Source organism: Centroberyx affinis, unplaced genomic scaffold (genome assembly GCF_046629955.1).
Source record: "Centroberyx affinis isolate AG114_WGS23_722 - 3 ecotype Tasmania unplaced genomic scaffold, CSIRO-AGI_Caff_v1 ptg001616l_1, whole genome shotgun sequence".
Lineage (NCBI taxonomy): Eukaryota > Metazoa > Chordata > Actinopteri > Beryciformes > Berycidae > Centroberyx > Centroberyx affinis.
Window position 1 is genome coordinate 130,641 of NW_027280057.1, and position 23,055 is coordinate 153,695.

At 42.0% G+C, this 23,055-nt stretch overlaps 1 protein-coding gene across 1 annotated transcript in view; it reads right to left on the bottom strand.

Moving 5' to 3' along the window:
• fras1 (Fraser extracellular matrix complex subunit 1) overlaps positions 1-22,442 on the bottom strand; it is a gene marked incomplete at its 5' end in the record, with an annotated part of 34,513 nt that extends 12,071 nt beyond the window's left edge. Inside the window, 15 exons of the mRNA XM_071528095.1 lie at positions 930-1,090; positions 1,875-2,107; positions 4,610-4,885; positions 6,144-6,331; positions 6,631-6,831; positions 8,135-8,291; positions 8,557-8,762; positions 10,248-10,395; positions 11,440-11,600; positions 12,780-13,124; positions 14,175-14,421; positions 15,529-15,697; positions 16,854-17,013; positions 20,211-20,361; positions 22,329-22,442. Of these exons, the coding sequence (XP_071384196.1) occupies positions 930-1,090; positions 1,875-2,107; positions 4,610-4,885; positions 6,144-6,331; positions 6,631-6,831; positions 8,135-8,291; positions 8,557-8,762; positions 10,248-10,395; positions 11,440-11,600; positions 12,780-13,124; positions 14,175-14,421; positions 15,529-15,697; positions 16,854-17,013; positions 20,211-20,361; positions 22,329-22,442 (2,917 nt within the window). The remainder of the gene's footprint in view (positions 1-929; positions 1,091-1,874; positions 2,108-4,609; positions 4,886-6,143; positions 6,332-6,630; positions 6,832-8,134; positions 8,292-8,556; positions 8,763-10,247; positions 10,396-11,439; positions 11,601-12,779; positions 13,125-14,174; positions 14,422-15,528; positions 15,698-16,853; positions 17,014-20,210; positions 20,362-22,328) is intronic.
• Between the last annotated feature and the right edge of the window lie 613 nt (positions 22,443-23,055).

Genomic DNA, 23,055 nt, shown 5'->3' on the forward strand with positions numbered 1-23,055 from the left:
TGACGTGGGAGGTCTAGGAACTGAAGCTTTTTCTACAGCTCAGGTTAGCAGAATCAGTATCTTCTTTTAAATCCCTCCTAAAACGTGTTTTTATATAAATAAATAAATTAATAACGATTCTATTATCAATGCCCTGGTTCTTTATTATGGAGATTTGTCTTCACTTTTTTACTCTCCTGTAAACACTTAAAGTTGTTTGATTAGATTTGATTTTAAGACTTTTTTGTTTCTTTCTTTTCTTTTTTCTCTTTTATCTATTTTATTTGATTGTGTTTTGCTTTATCTTTATTTTAATTATCTGCTTCATGCCGTACTTATTGTGTTGTGATATTATGTACTATTTGTTTTGTGGTGCTGTTGTTTTACTATCTTGTCATTTTATATACTGTGAAGCAAAGTTATTATCGTTAATGAAAACTAACAAAATAGCGAAAAGTGAAAAAACATTTTCCTTCACTGAAATAAAAATAAAAACGAGGCTTTACAAAAAAAGATAACTAACTGAAACTGTATTGTGTGTTTACAAAACTAACTAAAATAAACTAAAATTATAGAGAAAATGTCTTTAGTTTTCGTCTTTGTCAATTTATTTCATACATAAGCCTAGTATTTTGAATTTTTGAATCTCGCCCCTGACAAATACCCCATATTACAAAAAAAGACTAAAAGTAACACTGAAACTAATAAAAACTAAACTAAAACTAAGCATTTTCAAAAAATAAAAACTAAACTAAACTAGCAAACCCCCCTTTAAAAACTAATTCAAACTAAACTGAAAGGTGTCTTTATTTGATCTATTCAAATTCTGCGGGGGGCTTTTGATGCATGAGAACACACAGCAGGTCCGTGTGTGTGTGTGTGTGTGTGTGTGTGTGTGTGTGTGTTGTGTGTGTTGTGTGTGTGTGTGTGTGTGTGTGTGTGAGACTGACCGGACAGCCCCTGCAGGTCTTTGAGGGTGACCAGGTTGGAGCAGACGTGCTGCTGGCGGTAGATGGACTCGGACAGCAGGAAGTGCAGGTTGTGCAGAGGCATGGTGGACACCAGGGGGAGCATGCCGTCCTGGTGGGGGATCTGCACCGAGATGTGGATCCTGGACAGGGACACACAGAGCGAGAGAGACCATTAACAAACAATATGTATGCCATTTAGACGGGACTTCTATCAAAATGAACAGGATACAGTATTTTTTTTAGTATTTTTTTCTTGCATGGTTTTGGTCCCAGTGGGAATCAAACCCCTACACCTTGATATACTTTACCTATTGAGCAATACAAGATCACAACTGCCTTGCTCAAGGGCAACTCATCAGTAGTCGCTGAGGAAGGGGACGGCGCTTTTCTCTGTCCAGCTTTTCCGAGCCAGTTTGGGATTTGAACCAGTTACAATCTAACTACTCTTTACTTCTTAGGCCACTGCTGTGTCGGAATTTGGTTCTGTACTAGTAAATGCCAGTATGTGTGTATGTAGATACACAAATCAACACACAGATCAACACACCCACAAATAGTTACCAGACTATTCCTTGTAACTCTGGACAGCTAAAAAGAGATAAAAACTAGATTTTTCCAAACAAGTTGGAGCAAAAATGCAGCAGCAGTTCAGCAATCATGTGTAAAACAGGGACTTCAACAATGGGTATATTAGTAGGTGTATTCTACTGTCTTACTGTTTGTAAGGGATGCCATCTTAAATCCCCTGATGAACTCCTATGCCCAGCAAATCACCACAGAGAACGAATTAAACTATAAAAAATATTTAGCCCTGACCCAGAGGTTGATTTTCTTTTGTTTTTCAGTGTCTTTTTGTTCCTGTCCTACTACCATCACTCCTAGCTGCCCCCCTCCCCTCCTCCTCCTCCTCCTCCTCCTCCTCACCGGTTGGGGTGCTCCTTGTGCTTGACGTCCAGGTATTTGAGCGTGGCGATGAAGGACTGGGCCTGGAAGCCTCTGGCGGTTCCCGTGGTAACGGGGGTGTGGCAGATGGAGCCCTCGGTGCCGATGGTGGCGATGTTGCTCCTCAGCGGCGTTCCCAGGTGCCCGGCCTTGTCCCGGGCCTGAGCCACGCAGCGCACATGGAAACGACGGCTGAAATAGATGCTGTCCAGGACCTGAGAGAGAGAGAGAGAGAGAGAGAGAGAGAGAGAGAGAGAGAGGCAGCATGGAGGTCAGAGGTCACAGGATAGAACTTGAGGGGAGTCAAAAAAAAATGTTTTTCTGGCAAAATAATGTTAGACTGAAGCCCAGTGAAAAAGACAAGAGGTAAGAGAGGAGGAGGCTAATATTATGAAGCCTCTGCTACTGACTGAAAAAATACAATCTATCATACTAAGTATCTATCATACTTATCTAGGTTAGCTACCGTATTTCCTCTAATAGTGGCCGGTAGTCAATTAAAAGCCGGGTCTCCAATAATGGCCGGGGTTGTGGTCGAGACAAACAAATAAAGGCCGGCCCCAAATACAGGCCAGGGAAAAAAAGAAAAGAAAAAACAACGGTGGATACCAGTAAACTCCTGGTGCCTGTTATATAATGTAACTGTAGTGTGTAGTAACGTACAAGTGCCACAAGATGGCAGTATGCCACAAGACGGCTCGGCCGGCGGAAGTCTCTGGAGCGTGCCGTCGTCGATTACCGTAATTATCATAATGCATTGCAGTAACAAAAAAACGGCTACCTAACGAACCCCAACAGAAGCAGATCAGAAAACAAGGAGGCTTCGTACTAAAATATGAGCAAATATACTTATCAAACAGAGGGAATTAGAAATAAAGGCCTGTCTCTAACATAAGCCTGCTTCCAATAAAGGCCTGGTACCCTCTGCAGCTGAGGTAAATAAAGGCCCGGGCCAATATTAGAGGAAATACGGTAGTTAGCTAGCTGACCTTCAAATTCAAACTAGCCACACTAGCCACGAAGCAATGACATAAAGAAATCATTGCCATTATTTATATTTTGTCCAGAGTTCCTTCTTTGTCATTCAAGTTTTCCAGTTAGCTAACTTGCTGTGGTTCTTTGGCTCAACCAATCAGATTATTTCTGCCTCCAGAGCAGAAATGTTTGTCCAGATCTCCAGTCTGCTGTCACAGGTTCCATCTGTCCAAAAGCCAGTGTGTCTATCAATGCCCATGTCTCCTATTAAAGTGTCTGAAAAAGACACTGAACTGCTACCTGCTCACTCATTTTAAGTTGATTTAGATAAGAGTGACAGCTTACTGTCTGAAACGTAAACTGTAAGAACTGTATTCTCAGTGGAGGAAGGGGTGAAAGAAAATATGTGTTTCAGACATGGGTCAGCACCCTAATACCTGCTTACACACACACACACACACACACCCACCCACACACACACACACACACACACACATACACTATAAACATCCAACATCTCCCTTCATCTCCTCCTCTCTGCCTGAGCTGCTTGGAGTGCTGAGGAATCAGACATATGCTGAAAATCTTGTTTTCTGGAAAGGAATTGCTTTATCTAATCTTCTCTCTCTCTCACACACACACACACACACACACACACACACAGACACACACACAGTCCACTGTCAAATCCAGTCACCCATCCTGACTGAAACACCCCTCCATCTGGTCTCTCCCCGTCCCGACCAGGAGGCCAGGAGTGTGTGTGTGTGTGTGTGTGTGTGTGTTGGGGGAATTTTGAGGTGGCAGCCAGACCCATCACACACCAATGCAAGCCTACTGCCACTATAACCAAAAATCAGTAAGGTAATCAGCTCATTTTCAATTTTTAATAATTGGCAAAAAATATATAGATTTGATCTTATTTGGGTTTTTATGTTTTGCTGCTTTAATTAAATAGTAAAATTGTTGAAGATCAGGCAGTAGACCATAATTCAGTTTTTTGCTTCTGCATTAACTAACTACAAACTATGAGGCATTTTTGCAAAAGTGAAAACATTTATCCACAAATATGTATTCATTTCTGAATACCATTTTGCGTTCATTCAAATGACGATTAACAAAACACAAATTGAGGTGTTTTTTTGTGGATAATAAAATATATTTGTGTTTTTTTTTTTTTTAACTTACAGATCATGGTACACACATTTGTGGATTATACTTTTATATTTATTTATTATTGATATAATTCTACCCCTTTAGTGCGTCACCATCTTGGTCCAAGCCAGCTACAGGCTTGGTGCTTTTGTTTAAATCCCAGAAAACATTTTGACATTGAATCGATATTGATATGACAGCCTGCACCAATTCTGAAAACGTGTAAATATAACACCAAAATGAAAGTTGAGACATCTGTAGTCATCTGCATCGTTTTGTGAAAATCGGGACCTAAATATCTTTCCGATATCAGCTCAAAACAGTTTCTAAAGCTGATTTAATATGAATTTTTACTGTTTTGTAAAGATTTTGTGCTCATTTGTGGCGATTTTGAACTTGGCCTCGCCCTGCACATCACCGCCAAATGTTTGCTGGGTGACTTCTGATTGGTGGAGCAGACTACAACCTCTTCACTTGCTCACCCGAAATGCCTCTAATGAAGCGAAGAAAAGCCACAGTGACAAAAATAACAAAAAGCAATGAACACCAGAGGCTCCATCTACTTCTCATCAGTGATCCCAGCTCACCATGTGGTTGACGCCGGTGTACGGAGTGTTATCCGTGACCGTCTCGAAGGGGGAGCGGGCGCCGCTGGCGTCGGTGGGCGCCGCCACCTCCCAGGAGAAGTGGACCTGGGTCTGGTTGATGCCCGCCTCCTCGCAGCGCTCCCTCATCACAGAGTACTTGGGGTAGTGGGGGTCGCAGGGCGTGACGCACACCAGGGGGTAACCGGGAGACGGCATCTTCTTACTGCCCTCCTTGGTCACCTCCTGGACGTGGTCGTAGTCAGAGAGAGAGACCACCTGGAGAGGAGAGGAGGAAGGGAAGGAGAGGAGAGGAGAGGAGAGGAGAGGAGAGGAGAGGAGAGGAGAGGAGAGGAGACAAGGAGAGGAGAGAGGAGAGGAGAGGAGAGGAGAGGAGAGGAGAGGAGAGGAGAGGAGAGGAGGGGGTAGGAGACAAGGAGAGGACAGAGGAGAGGAGAGGAGACAACGAGAGGAGAGAGGAGACAACGAGAGGAGAGGAGAGGAGAGGAGAGGAGAGGAGAGGAGAGGAGGGGGTAGGAGACGAGGGGATAAAGTTAGGGAGAGGGAAAGTATGGAGGAAGACGATGTGGCCTTTGTTGTTTTTATTCCTGAACAATCCAGTTAGATATTGAAGCCATCCAAGCTAACCATCTATGCACCCATGGTACTGGCACTGGCTGCTCGAATGTAAACAACAATTTAAAAATGTCATTACAAAGTGCAAATAATATAAATTGGATGGAGAGCTTGTGAAATTGTGATGGTCAAACGTGTCATTTGTGATTACTACGGCAGAATAACATGGAGCTAATATCACAATTCATTTTTCTGCCCACGATACGTATTGTCACATTTTTGCATTGCGATATATTGAATTTCGATATATATTGTCCCATTACTAGTTTCCACTGGGAAGCTCTTTTTTTATCTAGTAATGCTAAACAGATTCCCTGAAGTAAAAGCTGGTCACGGCTCCTGCTGTCGCTTTGAGAAAATTGAAAACCTATTTGAAGTGAGGTGGTGTTTTGTTAGAAGTTGTTGAGTTTCGAATTTCTACCACCTGGCGCTCTGAGTGCTACAAACATGCTAAACTGTCAGCTCTGTTGTTCAGCTGTGATGAGAAGAGAAAACGAAGCGAGCAGAAGTGACGTTCCTGGTTGAGTCTGAGTTACACCTGGTTCATGCATCAGGCAGAAATGGGTGCAATAGAGTGTGTGCAGTCAAAATGATGAAATTGTGGCCAAAATGATTGATCACGTTAGAAATGCATGTGATGTTGTGTGCCACCTGAAATTTGAAACAACACAAATAGCGCTGCATCACCTTGGTCCAGTATTAGCTAAACAAAGAGGAACTGGATTTTTTCTTGTTTGGGGTGTGGTTTCCTACAGTGTCACTAAAGTACCGGAGCAGTCAGGCAAGCAGTCGACATGAGAAGCATGAAGTTCGGTTCCTGCATGTCCAGCCACACAGAAAGCAAGAACCAAGCCTCAGAGAGATTTGCTTAGTGACAATCAACTGGATGAAGTTTCCTTACAAGGGGCGGGGCGGGGAGGATGAGGCTGCCCGCAGCCTCCTGGTCCAGAATGGTCACTGTTGCCGTAGTGATGTCCCCGAGCACCGCCTCCACCGGGTCGTCGGGGCCGAGGACCAATGAGAAGGACTCGTGCCACTCCCGGTCCTCGTTGGACAGAATCTCCACTTTGAACAGGATGTGGTCCATCCCTACGGAGCAAAGTAAGCAGAAACTTTTAAGTCATATTTTAGGGTTAGGGTGATAAACTTAATGACATCACCTCACTCTCCTCTAACATCCATGATAAGTTTCAACCTAAGCCCTTATCCTAGTATATAGGAAAAAGGAAAGTTACAGTAGATCAGATCCTGTATATTAACAAAAGAACATTATCTTACAACACTATCATTAAAAATATAACTTTGAGGGCTTTGCAAATATGAAAACCTCTTGTCTGGAAATAAGCTATTTGGTTTAAATTCGGTTCATGAGGAAGTTGGTCACTGACCCGGAGTGAATTTCAGCACGCGGCTCTTGGGGTTGTAGTCGACTCCGGACTGGGCCGACCCGTCCCGGGTGCTGCAGCGGATCTTGGAGGTCCGGTCCAGATCTCCTCGGCGGATCACCTTGATGTTGAGCACCTCGATGCCGTCCGGACCGGGCGGCTCTCGGACCTGATAGGACGCCTGCTCAAACTCTATGGTGGGAGCTGAGGACAGAGGGGAGGATCACAGGTCACACTGACGCCCTCTGGTGGTTTAGCTTTCGGGCCTGATGTATTTACACATATAAGAGATATAAGAACTGAAAGGGGGAGAAGACATATGATCTGTGCAGGTGAGACAAAGAAACCCAAACAGAATTATGGAAATGTCTCACCCAAATTAAAAAAGAGAAAAAATCAAGATGACAACATGGCAACAGAAATCAAATGACATCAAGGCTCATACGATACACAAACATCAAAATACATAAGTAATAAGAAATGAAAGAAAGAAAGAAAGGGAAATAAAGTATTTGTACTAGGGTTTAACTGCTATGGTTTTTTGAAAGCAGATACTGATTACCACCTTTAAATGAAAAAATTATTTACAATAAACATTATTGAATAATTCCATGAATTATAGAATGTGCAATGAAAACAAAATTTCACTGCTAGTTTTATAGACTGTTTTAATGTAGCTGTGGTGAGGGAGGAGCCTCCATCATATCGTCAATGGACAACATGACTGGCTGATATTTGATATTTAATAAAAGGCCGATGTCAGCCCGATATACTGACAAATGGATATATAGGTCTCAGCCTAATGTGTATCAGAAAATTGAGCAAAAATCTGATTATTTTTTAAAAGTTCAGTAGAGGCTGCACTGAGAGAATAGTCTGCATCTCAAAATATCCCATACAGTGCTAGCAATATTTCAAAAACAAAATTCAAATATCTCTCAACCAAACTATTTTCCAGACCATTCTTTGTAACTTCCAACAACAGCAAAGATACCAGAACTTGATTTTTCCACACAGTTCCTCTTGGGAACAGAACAAAAGTGCAGCCAGCAGTTCAGCAATCAGTGAGCAGTGAGAAAACTAGGGCTGCAACTAACAATTATTTTCATTGTCGATTAATCTGTTGATTATTTTATTGATTAATCGATTAGTTGTTTGGTCTATAAAATGTCAGAAAATGGTGAAAAATGTGGATCAGTGTTTCCCAAAGCCCAAGATGACGTCCTCAAATGTCTTGTTTTGTCCACAACCCAAAGATATTCAGTTTACTGTCATAGAGGAGGAAAGAAACCAGAAAATATTCACATTTAAGAAGCTGGAATCAGAGAATTTTGACTTATTTTTCTTAAAAAATTACTCAAACCGATTAATCGATTATCAAAATAGTTGGCGATTAATTTAATAGTTGACAACTAATCGATTAATCGTTGCAGCTCTAGAGAAAACTATTATTGTCTTCATCTGTAAATCTGCTGTCTGTGTCAGAGGAAACTGGACGGCCGCTCACCGTCTTCATCGTTGGTGATGGTGATGGTGACGATGTCGCTCGCTCCCACCATGGCGCCGCTCCAGTGGTCTCCCTGCGGCGTCCCAAGATGCACCTGGAACTCCTCCTCGGGCTCGAAAACAGAGTCGTCGTTGACGTGGACCGTGCAGTTCTTCACCTGGGACACACACACACACACAAACCAAGAAACTTCAACGTGGAGATCAGTGGTTCTCAACCTGGGGTTCGGGGGACCACCAGGGGGTCCTTGAGGGGGTTACAGGGGGTCCGCAGACAAACACACATGTTGTATCTCTTCTTTTTCAGTTTTTATCATTTGCAGGTGGAAATGAAATAAACCTGACCCAAAACATGTTCAAAATGCATATAAACGCCTTTAATTAGCTTGTATCTACTTTTAATAAAGTGTCAGTAGATCCTACCTTCTCTCCCTTGAGGAAGGTGATGCGTGAGTCGTCTGCGTTCCTCCTCTCCTCGAAGTCGTCCATCACCATGGCCGACATGGTGCGGGTGAAGCACCGCACCGACGACTTGAAGCTCAGGTCGCCCGTACGGATGATGGGGAGGTGGAGGACGCCGTCTTTCTCCTTCACCGTGTACGCACTCTTCTCAAACTGCATGCTGGGAACTGGGAGGGGGGGGGGATCATAAGGGATCATGAGTTGCAAGTATAGCTGTGGATGTACACCTGGTATACTAAAAATACAGGTAAGACGGCGTTATTTTACATTCATCTGACTGAGATGTGAGGAGGCTCAAATTAAAGATGAGATGCATATCGTTGTTGTCGTTTGAAAACCACATAACTGAAATTTTGGTGATTTTCATGTTTTCACTGAAGGATTAATACACGCTCCTCTATGGGTTGAGGAAATTCTCCGACCTCTTGGGCTTATGAAACACTTTCAAAACCCCATTGGATAAACTCAAAAATACATGGCCGTCAAGCTAGAAAGCAGGCTGTTTGTCTTAGCTCCTGAAAAGTTGACATTTTGGAGATTTTAAACCCTGTCATCTTTCCAGTCGTGCTTCACTGGAGGTTTCTAAACTTAATCTCAAAGTAGTGAATAAAGGTCTTGGTGGATTTAAAAAGTAATTTTTTTTAAGTCCATGACCTCCCACTCTTTTCTGTCAATCTTCACTTTATACTACAAAAAGGCTGCCTGATATCAGACAGAATTGTCAACTCGTTCCACTCCATTTCCATCTCCAGTCTGACATTGCCTCCGTTCTAACCGATTTCCGTGGGGGAGGGGGATTCGATTTTCCCTAACCAATCACTAGAGACCGACGTATTTGCCTGAACCTAACGTCATTTTAAGTCGACACTGATGCGTAGCCATGACAACGCCAGAGACGGTTCAGAAAGTATAGAGCATCTTTCACAACACGGAGCCAAGTAAAAACAAAGTACGACGACTTTTAATCGATATAGAACAGCCTGGATAGCAGCGTCTATCTTGTCTATAGCGGTCACCATTGTTGTTATTACTCCTCCTTGACAACGGTGTTGCCAATCACCACCCGTGGTGCTGATTGGTTAATCGTTAGTCCCCCCCGGCGCTCATTGGACCGATCATTTTTCAACCGAGAAACCGCTGTTTCATGTCACGATGCCAGACCAGAATCAGTCAACTGGTGGAGTGGGCGGATTCAAAGGTCTGGACTAAAGCTGGGTATTGGCAAGGACCTCACGATACAATACGTATCACGATACATATTGCGATACATTGCAATACTCTACTGTACATAATTTACTGAAAATTTAAAAATAGAGCTGAAAATACAACTTGCTGTGTACCACCTGGGTAGTCTAATATGTACATCACATTATATTGATAACTCAGCGGACAAATTGAGTCAAAACTATTTAATTCAAAGGGATTTGAGGGAAATTTAAGGACATTTTAAATCCGTTTAAAACATGAATAATTTTTTATAATGTATCGATACGAGGGGCTGGAAAATCGATACAGTATCATGGAAAGAAATATTGCAATACTCAGCTGTATCGATTTTTTTGCACAGCCCTAGTCTGGACCCAGGCAAACAAAAAGGAAACTCCATCAAAAATGCATTTCCAAACATCATATGACCTCCGGTGTGTACATACTGTCCTGGAAGGTGTCAGTGATGACAACGTTGGCTTCATAGGGCTCCTGGAGGACGGCACCCTGGGGCGAACTGAGGAAGACCACGAAGGACTCGGATCCCTCGATGGCCGGGTTCTGGATGTCATCCATGATGGTCAGACTGCAAGTCTGGAACAGGAGGAGCAGGCCACAGTGTTAGCAGTGTTGTTAAAGGTTTCCTAACATGAAGTTTTCACTTTAATCTAACCTACAGTCTCGGTTTATCTAAAGACATGGTGGAAGGAACTTCTAATGTGTTCAATCCCCATTTGTTTTGTTGTTGTCCCCTGTGTTCAGCTCAATGTGATTTTTTTTGGGGTCATAAAAAAGCTGCTCCCCTATAGCTGGAGCCCCTCCCACTTCAGGCTTTACCAGCTCCATTTACTATAAAAGGGAAGGGAAAAGAAAATAGTAAATGGAAGATAAGGTTTTTATATATTTGTCTGCATACTTTTATATTGGCCCTCACTGTAAATTCTGCTTTTATTCCGCTTTTAACTGTGATAATAAATTCAACTTCAATGATGAGTGTGTATTGCAAAATATAGAGAAGAGATATAAGAAGCAGCCAGTCGTGAGTCCAAAAAAAAACAAAAAAACAGTATGCCTCCCAACTTGCTTTTTATAGAACAAGCTCAAAAACAAGAACACACTTTGGTATTGCCATTGAAAGCAGGAGGAACCTGAGACAGACCAAAGGAAAGAAAACTGGTGTTGACTTGGATGTTTCTCTCTTAGACAGATAAGCACACTTTTACTCTTTTAATACTTTTATAGTATACTTTTAAACCTGCCTCATCATGCAGTTCAAAAGAAGAACACCAAGACACTTTGACTTACAGATAAACAGTCATGTGTTGAGGCAAACAGCAGCTGTGTCTTCCACACGGTGTCACTTCTGCACTTGCACTTGCCTATAAGAGTGTCTGAGTTTTATCTGCAAGGTAAAGTGCCTTGGCATCCTTCCTTTGAAGTTCAGTTCTCACCCTGACAGCCAAAGAGTAGCGGCGGGTAAAGTGTGATACCGAGGGAAGACCTCCTTGAACATTCATCTGTTATATAAATATGTTATCCTTGTAGATGTGAGAGGCAATCTAGACCGCAGCCTTGAAGTGACACCAAATTATTTTTGGTGTAGATGCATGCCGCAGAACCTCTCCCCCCTCTCCTCACCTCCTCGGTTTTGCCGGGTTTGAACTCCACCTTCTTGGAGCTGGGGATGTAGTCGACCCCCGGGCTGGCCGAGGGGGGGTCCGAAGGCCGGGTGGCGCACCACACCGACGTCACCGAGGACAGGTCGCTGCCGTGCCGCAGCACCGGTATTTCAATCGTACCTGGGGGATGTGGAGATCAAGAGGATGATTAAAAAACTGGTTTGAGAAGTCGAAAAGTATCAGGTATCAGTATCAGCATCTTGTATTTTCGAAGTACAGATGTAGCCATTGTAGAAGTCCTAAGACTATTCATGCTTGAATATTTCACCTGCTCCATTTCCCCACAGAGATAATTACATTTTCCTCTTTATTTTATACAGTAGCACTAACTTCTGACAGCTGAAAAGAGAGTTAAACTTAATTTTTTCCTAACAATTTAAGGTAAAAGTGCAGAAGTAGTTCGGCAAGAATGCAGTAAAAAGCAGGAATTGTACAATGAATACGGAAGAGGATTAGGGCTATATATGAAAAATGTATTTGAGTTCTGAGATTAATCTCAGAATTAAAATTAAAAGTCAGAATCCTGAGATGAAAGTCAGAATTCTGATATTCTGACTTTACCCTCAGAATTCTTTAAACAGGGTTCCCACACATTTTCATGGATAAAATTTCAAAACTTTTCCATGACTTTTCAAGGATCCATAATAGAATTTCCATGTAATGTGAGGCGGTGACTCTGAATCAATACCAGAAATTATTACTACACTGGACAAATAGGACACACTTTTTTATATTGGATTTTAGTGCTTTAGAGTCACTGCATCGCATTACCTCGAAGCTATTGAAATAAAACATGAATTTTCCATAAAGATATTAATATAAAATACAAGAGGCACTAAAATCCAATATAAAGTGGTGTGTCCTATTTGTCCAGTGTAGTAATAATTTCTGGTATTGATTTGGAGTCACTGCCTCACATTACATGGAAGCTATTGAAAAAAAAAATCATGAATTTTCCATAAAAATATTTATAAAAAATAGAGGAAGCACTAAAATCCAATATGAAGAGGTGTGTCCGATGTGGCCTGTGTAGTAATAATTTCTGGTACTGATCTGGAGTCACTGGGTCACATTACATGGAAGCTATTGAGAAAAAATGCCATTATTTCTTATTAAAATATTTATGTAAAATAAATAAATTACACATCAGGCAAAATTCCATGACTTTTCCCCCGGTTTTCCATGACCGTGGGAACCCTGCTTAAAAGTTTAAAGCCAGAATCCAGAACTCAGATCTCAAATTCATTTTTTCCACATTGGCCCTAATCCTCTTCTGTAAATGAAGACGTCGTCTCGTACCGGCGTCTTCGCTGAACGTAAAAGTGGCGTTCCCCAGAGACACGGTGGACGCGTCGTTGGGCCCGTCGATGACCACCTTGGCCACCATCACGCCCCCCATGCGGGCGTTGTCCGAGGCGTCCGACAGCACCAGCTCGAACTCCTCCGACAGCTCGTACTCGCTGTCGTCGATGAGCTTGACGTCGCAGGTGGACATGCTGACCCCGGGGCCGAAGACCACCCGGTTGTCGCCGCTCATGCCGCGGCTCTTGTAGTCGGAGCCGGACTCGAGGGCGTGGAGGCCGCTGCCCTGCGCCGACTTGGCCACCGTGTAGCAGAGAGCCGAGACGGTGCTGGAGGCGTCGCCTTGGAGACGGAGAGGAGAGGGAGAGGGAGAGGAGAGAGAGGAGAGGGAGGAGGCAAAGACTTTCAAATGTGAAGAACATAGCAAGGATTCAAGAGAAATGAAACAGGCTTGCTGCTATATATTGATCTTTATCTATGAGGACCAGAGGTGGGGACACGAGTCACAGTTTCAACTGCTTGAGACTTGATGAATGAAGAGAAGACTTGAGACTTGACTTGACTTGGGTTCTGGTGACTTGGGACTTGACTTTGACTTTGTACTTTGATGAATTGAAAAGGTTTTTAAAGTCTTGACTTGAGATCTTGTGTTTGTGTAAATGACTCAGATTGAAAGTGATGAGATTTGTTCCAGCAGACGACTGAATTTAAATTCTGTTTTCTGAATTTGTATGGGATGATTGAATTTATTGAAGTTGAAACTGATTATAGAAATCAAACTCATGATGCTCTTACCAAGTTTTTATCCTATTAAAACCATATTGCATTGAAAAGTCCTAGATATTTAGTTTTCTTTAAGATATTAAATTGATACTGGACTTGACTTGGTAATCTACATTTAGACTTGGGACTTGACTTGCGACTTGTGCCTCAAGACTTGAGACTGACTTGGGACTTGAACAAAGTTGACGTGGTCACACCTCTGATAAGGACTGTAGCAGTTTTGTTTCTGCTGTTTTGGGGTTTTATTCACTGCACTCCCTGCTAAATCTTCAGCATGCTTGGGGAGCACAGGAGGATGTTTGGGGGTTTGTTTATGCTCCCTGTCATATCTTAATATGCTTATTTGAATTTTTCCCAGGAGCAGCCTAAAAGCAGAGTTTTTAACACCAAACCATATTTCATTGCACTAAATGATTTAATAAATGGTTTATGACCCAACTCTTCTTGCCTCAAATTAGTTTTTCAGGTAGTTAACACTGAAAATAAGTCAAATAAATAAATCTGACCTGGCTCACACTCATCCTGGCTGCACATTCACTCTGTTGCTGCTGAACTCTGTGTTGCAGAAGCTTGTTCATGCCTCTAACCGGTCAGAAAAGCCTTGTGTACCTTTCCTCTCGATGGGGACGTGGATGAAGCCGCTGCTCTCGTTGACGTGGTAGGTCTTCTTGTCAAACTGCAGCGTGGGCTCGTCCTCGGTGTCGTTGATGTTGACGAGGGCGCGCGTGGCGGCGCCCAGCAGAGCGTACACGGGCATGCTCAGCTCCACCTGGAAGCTCTCCGTTCCCTCGAACACCTTGTCGTCGTTGATGATGATGGTGCACACCTTGGTGTCCTCGCGCTCGTCAAACTGGACCTGCAAACGGAGGAGGCGATAGCGGTCTTTCTCAATCTGTGTTCTTGTGTGTTTTTGTGTCCTCCATGTGTTTTTAACGTAATATCTAACGGCCAACGTATGAAAAAAAAAGAACGCAGAAGATGGAGGACAGATAAAGATCCCAGAAGTTTACTTGCCAGCAGCAAAACATCAAGGATGCATCAGATGGTGATTTTGGTCAAAACTAGCTTCCACAAATGAACAGTGCAACAGTCTAGAGCTGTAAATCTATTGATGGTTGAAACATCACAGAAACTTAACACCTGAGTGTCTCAACTGATTGTGCAAATTCAAGCACACTGCAAAGACGTTTTCTGTGCTTGTGTTCTTGGGAAGTTTGTTCTCTCCAAGACACCTGGGGAAGAACGTTCTCCACAAGGATCCAACTATCGACTACGGCTTTGATAATCACCACATATTTTTGTAAACAATTATTTTATTTTGTTTAACAGCTATTTGTTGAATAGCTATTTTAAGCTTAGCTATTTAAGCTTAATTAGCTGTTCTAAGCTTAGTAGGAGGTATAACTCTGTACCAGTTTTCAATATTTGTGTTCCGCTTCATATGGGTTGTATAATTCTCATTCTTTTTAAATATTATATATATATATTGATTTTTAATTAGTATTCTACCTAAATGTACGTTCAGTGTTGACTGGCTTTGAATTGTATATGAATGTTTTTGTTTTTTTTCATATCAATGTAAGCTTGCATTTTTTTATATTAATGTATATTGATGTAATTTAGTGTATATTAATGTAATTTAATGTTTATCATGTAACGTTATGTACAGTATGTCAGGGGTGGACCCCAGGAAGATTAGCTGATTGCCATGGCATCAGCTAATGGGGATCCTTTAAATAAACAAATAAGCTGATTGTTGGAGAAAAATTCAGCTTACAATACTACAAACATAATCACACAAGGAACAGAAGGAGGAGAACGAAGGGATAATGAAGATGGTGATTTGCTGGCTAGTTTAGTTTTTGATTATAGCACCTTATTTCTTTGTTTTAAAAAGTAATTAACAACAATAACATGCTGATAATGTCAGACGAGCTGTGGGTTGGAGTGAGGCTCAGGTTACCTGCCCGGCGTACTCCACGTAGTCCTGCTGCCCGGGCCGGGAGCCCACGCCGGAGGTGGAGGTGGCGCTGCCCTGCTCGGTGCGGCACAGCACGATGGCGTACTGGTTCAGGTTCCCGCTCCGCTTCACCGTCACCGCCACCGTGCCCGCCTTCTCACTCACGTTGTAGCTGTGGAACCACCAGAGAACATCAGAACGCAGACAGACTCCTTGACTGTTTTTTAACACCCCAGGCCTGAGACCTGGTGTGAATTTAGCCTCACCATGGGATTAAAACACCTTATTTTTTTACATTTATCTTATACTATATAGCTTATACTTTATACTTGTCAAAAGCAATTTACAATGAGTGAGCAGTAGGGCTTCAGTGTCTCGCTCAGGAACCCATTAGATATTTCTGGGATCAAACCTCTGACCTTATGTTTACAGGATTGTCTCTCTACTGTATTGTCTGTATTGTCTAAATTGTATTGTCTTGGTTTGTTTTTGATGTAGCTTATTTATTTTAATTATTATGGACAGACCCAGACTTGTAAATAATCTGCTGAGGGGGCTGCGTTGTAATGTTGATATATTGATGTATTTATCTCTGATGTGCAGAGTTTATAATTAGTTTTATTAACAGAGTGGCGAGTATGGCCAAGCATTGTCCAAAGAAGTGGTAGTGATTGATGTTGTTAATACTGTGAATAACTTGCTGAGTGTATTGTATTATTGTTTTGATTAATGTTTTGTATCATTCTTGCCAGGTCAGATCTGCCGTCCTGACCCCTCCCCTACACACACCCCATCCCCAAAGGGACCACAATGGAAATAAGCCTCTGGGCTTTATTGTGTTATCCTGACTTTTTCCTTTTATGTATGCACTCAATGCCTTGGCATAAAATGAAACTGTCAAATAAAATCAATCAATCAATCAATTGTCTGTATTGACTAAATTGGTTGTTTGGGCAGTTGTTGCAAAGTTACACCAGACCCATAGATCATATATAGATCAGTTATTATACAATATACCATATATACCATGTGCCGCAGTGATTCATGATAAAATCTTGTATTATATTTATCATACCTCAAGTATTATTTTCTATTCTGTGATTCAGATGTAAGAAAAAATATTTGATAATCATAACAAATAAAGTACTTTTTTAACTTATGTTTTAAGTATTTAGCCAACTTTCACTGCGTTCGACAAGTTGTCTACTGTCTCAGTTATATTCTACCAGAGGTGGAAAGAGCAGCTGATACAAGGCAGCGACCACACACCCAAAGATGTTGTCAAATGTTATTGGTAAACGGTGAATAAATGATAATTATCCGCGGACCTTTTGTGCTCGAAGCTGATGAGCGACCACTGGATGTGGAAGACGTTGTCGCTGACCACGTTGGGCTTGCTGTCCTTCACCAGGAACTTGAAGTTGTCCATGGTCTCCTGGACGTTCTCCTGGTGCAGGACGTACCGGATCAGACCCAGGTTGATATCGGCTGCAGAACAGAGGAGCAGAGGAACAGGGTCAGATTACTGTCAGTGCATGTGAAACAAAAAAAATCCATTCATTCATTCATTTTTTCCTGCTTAAACGCACAGTATGTAATTTCTGCCGCTATGGGGTCATCTGTAACAACGCATTATGTAATAACTCGACAAATGTAATAAATTTTCACTTCATTATGTAATAACACCCGCATTTTGTAATACACAGCCTGAACGCATTATGTAATAAATTTCCCAGTGTTTTGTAATAAATTATTACATATTGCAGTGGTTACTACAAAATACTTCACTCTTCTGTTGTTTCCTTGTTTTAAATGGTTGTTCATGTTGTTTTTACTTCTTTTAAAGTTCAATTTTATGTTCAGATGCAAGCCATGTATGAAAGGCGCTTTACAAATAAAGTTTATATATGAGTTTATGTATATTTGGTTATATTATTATTAAGGAGATGATGTTTCCGTGCAGCGACTCTAAAATGCAACACTTGACACTTGGCTGTTTGAGTTGCTATGCGCTGCGGGGAAGATGATCAACATTTTGCAGCAGCATCCTGACATTGATCCAGGCAGAGGGCAGATAAGAAGCCGCTGTGCGATCAGCATACTTGCCAACCCTCCTGATTTTCCCAGGAGACTCCAGATTTTCATTCCCCTCTCCCGGTTTCCTCCCAGGGTCACAATTCTCCCGTATTTCTCCCGACTTATGACAAATTTTCACACCTTTTTTTTCCTTTTCGTTGTCACAAACTGTTTCTGGCACTGTACAGCGTGTATAAGCCCTATACATATAAGCCTAAAATTCTACTGTTTCCACCCGGACAACAACACAGCTACACCGAATGTATCGTTTCCATGGCAACGAGAGCCGCTCGCCTCGTCCTCCTCAATGAGCGACTGTCTTCTTGACGGAGAGAGAAACGGAGAGTTCGAAGAGCAAGAAATACTTCAGACGTCCTGGAAAGAAGAATTCCCGTTTCTTACTGAAAGTTTTAAAGGAACGGGGCGTGCGTTTTGTAAAATCTGCCTTGTCGATTTTTGCGACTTTTGTCGCACCGACGTGAATCACCATGGAGACGCTGAGAAACATAAGAAGGTGATGACAGGGCACCAGGGCCAGCAAAGCATCATAGGCCTGCTTGGTAAAGGGAGACCTGATGCAGTATTACACCATGGTCTGGTTGAATACTCGGAGTCCATTAATTCCTGATAATGGACACCTCAAAGGGCATTATCCCGCTTATACCATGGTCACTTGCCAAAGAAAAAAAAATTAAGACCATTAATTTATATTTTCATGCGTTTTGAAATCAAAATCTAAAGTTTTTCACAAGCCATAACTCAGTTTCCCTGGTAACACCTGAGGGTTTGACTAATACCTGGAACAATCATTACCGTCCCATAAGGTTCTTATGCAATGGAAATGTTGTTCACTGCTCCAGTAAATAGGACGAACCTTAGATAGGACTTGGCAGCAGGAGATATTTCTAGTCCGCTCAGCTCATAGAACCCTTTGGCTCAGCTATGAGCCAGAAAGCTAACGTTATGCTAGCAACATTCAAAGTCAATAACATTGCGTACGGTTGACAAACTTGATAATGGACTCCTCGTCGGGCATTATCCCTTACATATATGCTGAGACTAAGATGGCTGTTAGTGGCCAACAGAACATCTCCTTCACCTTCACTGATGAAATAAGTATTTAACATAAAAATGCTGTTGCAGCGTAGTTATTATTTTGTTATTTTCATTCTTTAAAAGTCACCAGAATGCAGGAAACAAAGTCTCTGAAACTCATATTTTCATATACTTTGGTTTCGAAATCCTCCCTATGTTTGAGGTCTCAAGGTTGGGAAGTGCCGGCCACTGATCCAAACTGCAAATTGGCTGGAAAAGCCGTGAGCGGAGGCCGAGGAGCCTTTGAACGAGGAGCTAAACTTTGCTTCGGTGGACAAAAGCGGAGCGGAAGACCGGGCCGCTAATAAGCTCGCACAACGTCTTCCCTCGGATAAACAAAGGTTAAAAAAAAAAACAGGGAAATTTCAGCGGAGCTCACAGAAACCTTGAAGACGCTAATGAGAGTTTTGAAGCCGAGCCGCAGGAGACTCTGCTCTTCCCTCCGCTTACAATATATAATACAGAAATATATGCTGACGGAAATGTATTTGTACAGCGCTTTTCTCTACAAAGGTGCACAATAGTGTAAAATAAAAGGGGGAAAAAATAACTATATTAAAAAGCCATCAGCTATTGGGAAGGGAAGACGGGATTAACGCCCGCTCAGCAGAACAGAAATAGCTTCAGATTATGTAATATGTTAATGTGAAAATGATGAAAAGATAGAAAGAGATACAGAGAGGAAAAAAGAAACAAGAGGTGAAAATGATGTACTGTGACTTCATTAACCCTTCCTCCCCTCCTCGCTTTGTTCTTTCTTTCTGTCTTTCTTTCTTTCTTTCTTTCTCTCCTTTCTTTCTTTCTTTCTTTCTGTCATTCTTTCTTTCATTCATTCTGTCTTTCTTTCTTTCTGTCATTCTTTCTTTCATTCATTCTGTCTTTCTTTCTTTCCCTTTCGTTCTTTCTTTCTGTCTGTCATTCTGTCTTTCTTTCTTTGTCGTTCTTTCTTTCTTTGTCGTTCTTTCTTTCTCTCTTTCTTTCATTCTTTCTGTCTTTCTTTATTTCTGTCTTTCTTTCATTCATTCTGTCTTTCTCCCTCTCTTTCTTTCTGTCTTTCTTTCTTTCTCTTTCTTTCTTTCCTTCTTTCTGTTTTTCTTTCTTTCTGTCTTTCATTCTTTCTGTCTTTTTCTTTCTTTCATTCTTTATCGCTTTCTTTCTGTCATTCTTTCTTTCATTCTTTCTCTCTTTCATTCATTCTGTCTCTTTCTCTTTCTGTCTGTCTTTCTTTATATCTGTCTTTCTTTCACTCATTCTGTCTTTCTTTCTCTCTTTCTTTCTGTCTTTCTTTCTTTCTTTCATTGTCTTTTTCTTTCTTTCATTCTTTATCTTTCTTTCTTTCTGTCATTCTTTCTTTCATCCTTTCTTTCTCTCTTTCTTTCATTCATTCTTTGTTTCTTTCTCTTTCTTTCTTTCTTTCTTTCTTTCTTTCTTTCTTTCTTTCTCTCTCTCTCTCTCTCTCTCTCTCTCTCTCTCTCTCTCTCTCTCTCTCCTCCTCCTCCTCCTCTGAGCGGTACCTTGTGTGAATGTGGTGACCGGGTTGCCAGGTTTGAGCTTGCTCTCCAGGAATCCGTGTTTGGGCTCGGCTGTGACTTCGTACACCAGCTGCCCGTCGTCTGTGTCCGGATCCACGGTCAGCAGCTCCTTCTTGGTGATCAGGTTGGTGGCCTGCAGGACGATTAGCCACAAACAAATATATAAACAGTGAAGTTGATCCTATGTATGAATTTCCTTCCAAAGCCTTTGCCTTTCCATCAAGGCAAAGGGCGGCTGCTTTAAAGAATCTAAAATATAAGATAGTTTGGATTTGTTTGACACTTCTTTTGGTCGCTGCATGATTCCATTTGTGTTATTTCATAGTTTTTATGTCTTTACTGTTATTCTAAAATATGGAAAATAGTAAAAATAAAGAAAAATGTGGCGTGTCGAAAACTTTTGACAGGTAGCGTACACAAAAGATCACAGTATTAATGCCACAGATCTGATCTACAGCCGAAGGGAAAATTTGACGGTCAACAGCAGAAGACTGTGGGTGTGAATGTGTGAAACGAATAAAGGTTAAAAAATCTACTTTTGGCTGTCTTAAGGAGGAGAACCAATATGTGCTACAACGTGTAAAAAGTTCTTCTTGTCCAGCTGCAGTGATTGTAGTTAACATGCAGTTTACTGGAAAAGTATTTTTACTTCATGATTGCAGAACTGAGGAAAAGTTTAGCTCTCTTCCAGCCTTTGGAAGCTGTGAGGAATGTCTTTGGTTGAGAGAAAGATTCAAGAGCTTTGTGTTACATTATACTCATTTGACTCTATTATAAAATATTCAAAAATGCACAACGTCTACCAAAGAAACCCAACAGCCTGTGTTGTGCTGAGCTGTTTAAACCAGTAGGGGGAGCAAGTCAATTACGCATTGTGAGCAAAGACTGGTAGAGCCTCACTTTGCACTGCTGTCAATCACACAGGCTCATTTCATACTGTATATCACTGCTGCACAGTCATCCCCACAGAGTTGTGTTGGCACGGTAACGTTTCCAGATGCTCTCCTACAATCAGCTTTAAAACTTTATTGACTCTGGGGATGTTTGCTGAGCATACAGGCCGTTCTCCAGTGACACCCTGCCTCCTGCTCACCCAGTTAAAAACACTCAGACCTGTACAGTCTACTGATGGACCAGTGAGCAGCTCCACTGGGGCATTGGGAAGGGAAGTGCCTTGCTCATGGGCAGCTCAACAGGAGTTATTAAAGGAATAGTTCACCCAAAAATGAAAACTCTGTCCTCACCCTCATGACAAATGAAACACAGGTGAAATTTGTTAGTCCATATAACACACAGGGAGGCTGCAGCACAACTTGGTAGCAGCCTTCTCCAAAACAACTGAAGTCAATGGGGACCTGTTCTTTAGAGCTCCAAAACAAAAACAGCCAAACAACCTCCCTGTGTGTTATATGGACAAACTTCACCTGTGTTTCAACTGGCATGAGGGGGAGGAGATGATGACAGAATTTTCATTTTTGGCTGAACTATTCCTTTAAGGAAGAGGAGAGGGACTTGCACAGGCAAATGACAGTAAACATGCTTTTATAGATACTAAATATAAATATGAAACTGAACCAAGACTAAAGGATGAACAGCAGAGTCTTTAAGGTGCTGTTGAACTCTGGTAGTCTCTTGGGTTGTGTTTCTTCCTCCATGATAAAACCCCAAAATCAGTGATTCTATTATCTGTTGCTCTGGTAGAGGAGTTTTTTTCTCTCTCCATTCACTGTCACTGTATGGAGGAACAGTCTGAAAATCACACTTCTAGCACATAAAGGAACGCCGACAAAGCACATTCTGACAGTCGTATGTGCTTTTTTTAAGTGAATTGCTTTTTTTTTATGTTTGTTAAACCTTTCAACCTTTTTTGAACAAGTGTAACACTAAAATCTGGTCAGAAGAATTTCAGCGTTACACTTGAAACTACACTTCAAACTAAAAGGTTTTTTAGCAACGTCTCATCTAACAAAGTCTCGGAGTAACAGATCCAGTCCAGGAAGTCCAGGAAGCTACACACAACCCAAGGTACCGCCCGAGTTCAACATCCCTTCAAACTGTCCGTAAGTGAGAGAGTTGAACCTGGAAGAGGAAGACACGCACCTTGTTGTCCATGTACTCCAGCCACTGCAGGCCCAGGTTGGTGACGATGCGGGGCGTCCCGTCGTCGACCGGAAGAATATCGATCTTGAACTTCTGGGGAGCGGCCGTCACGATCTGGAACGCCACAGGAGGTGAGACATTTCAGAAATATGGTTCAAAGATGGAAGAAGAGACGCCATCTTTGGTGACATCTTTGTCCCTCAGCCTCATCGCTGTGGTGTTTCTGCACTGCACTGCCCACAGATCACCTGTCAATCAAACAGTGTGGGGGCGGAGCTTGGATTTTCTCTTTTCTCTGTCTGTTCAGCCATGGTGGCTATCGCTGCTCATGCTAACTACCCAGTTCTTCTTCTTCTGTTCATTCCAAACAAACCGGAAACAAAAAACGCATCACACACAGAGGATTTTTCTCAGGCCACATCCACTCTAATACGTTTTTGTTTTAAAATACATAACTTTTACTACGTTTACGCCTAGCGTCCACACTACTCCTAAAAAAGGAAACTTTTGAAAACGCCGCTGACCCCGTTTTAGTTTGAAAACTCCGGGATTGCGTTTTTAGTCCGGACGGGCGGAAACGGAGACTTTTGAAAACGATGACGCAGACGCCCACGCTCGCTTCCTGATTGGGTCTCATCAGTCACGACGTGTCCTTCCCTGATTCGTCACGCCCCTATCACCTGACCCTTTTCCCGGAAGAAAACAAACGACATCAGCCTTGACTACC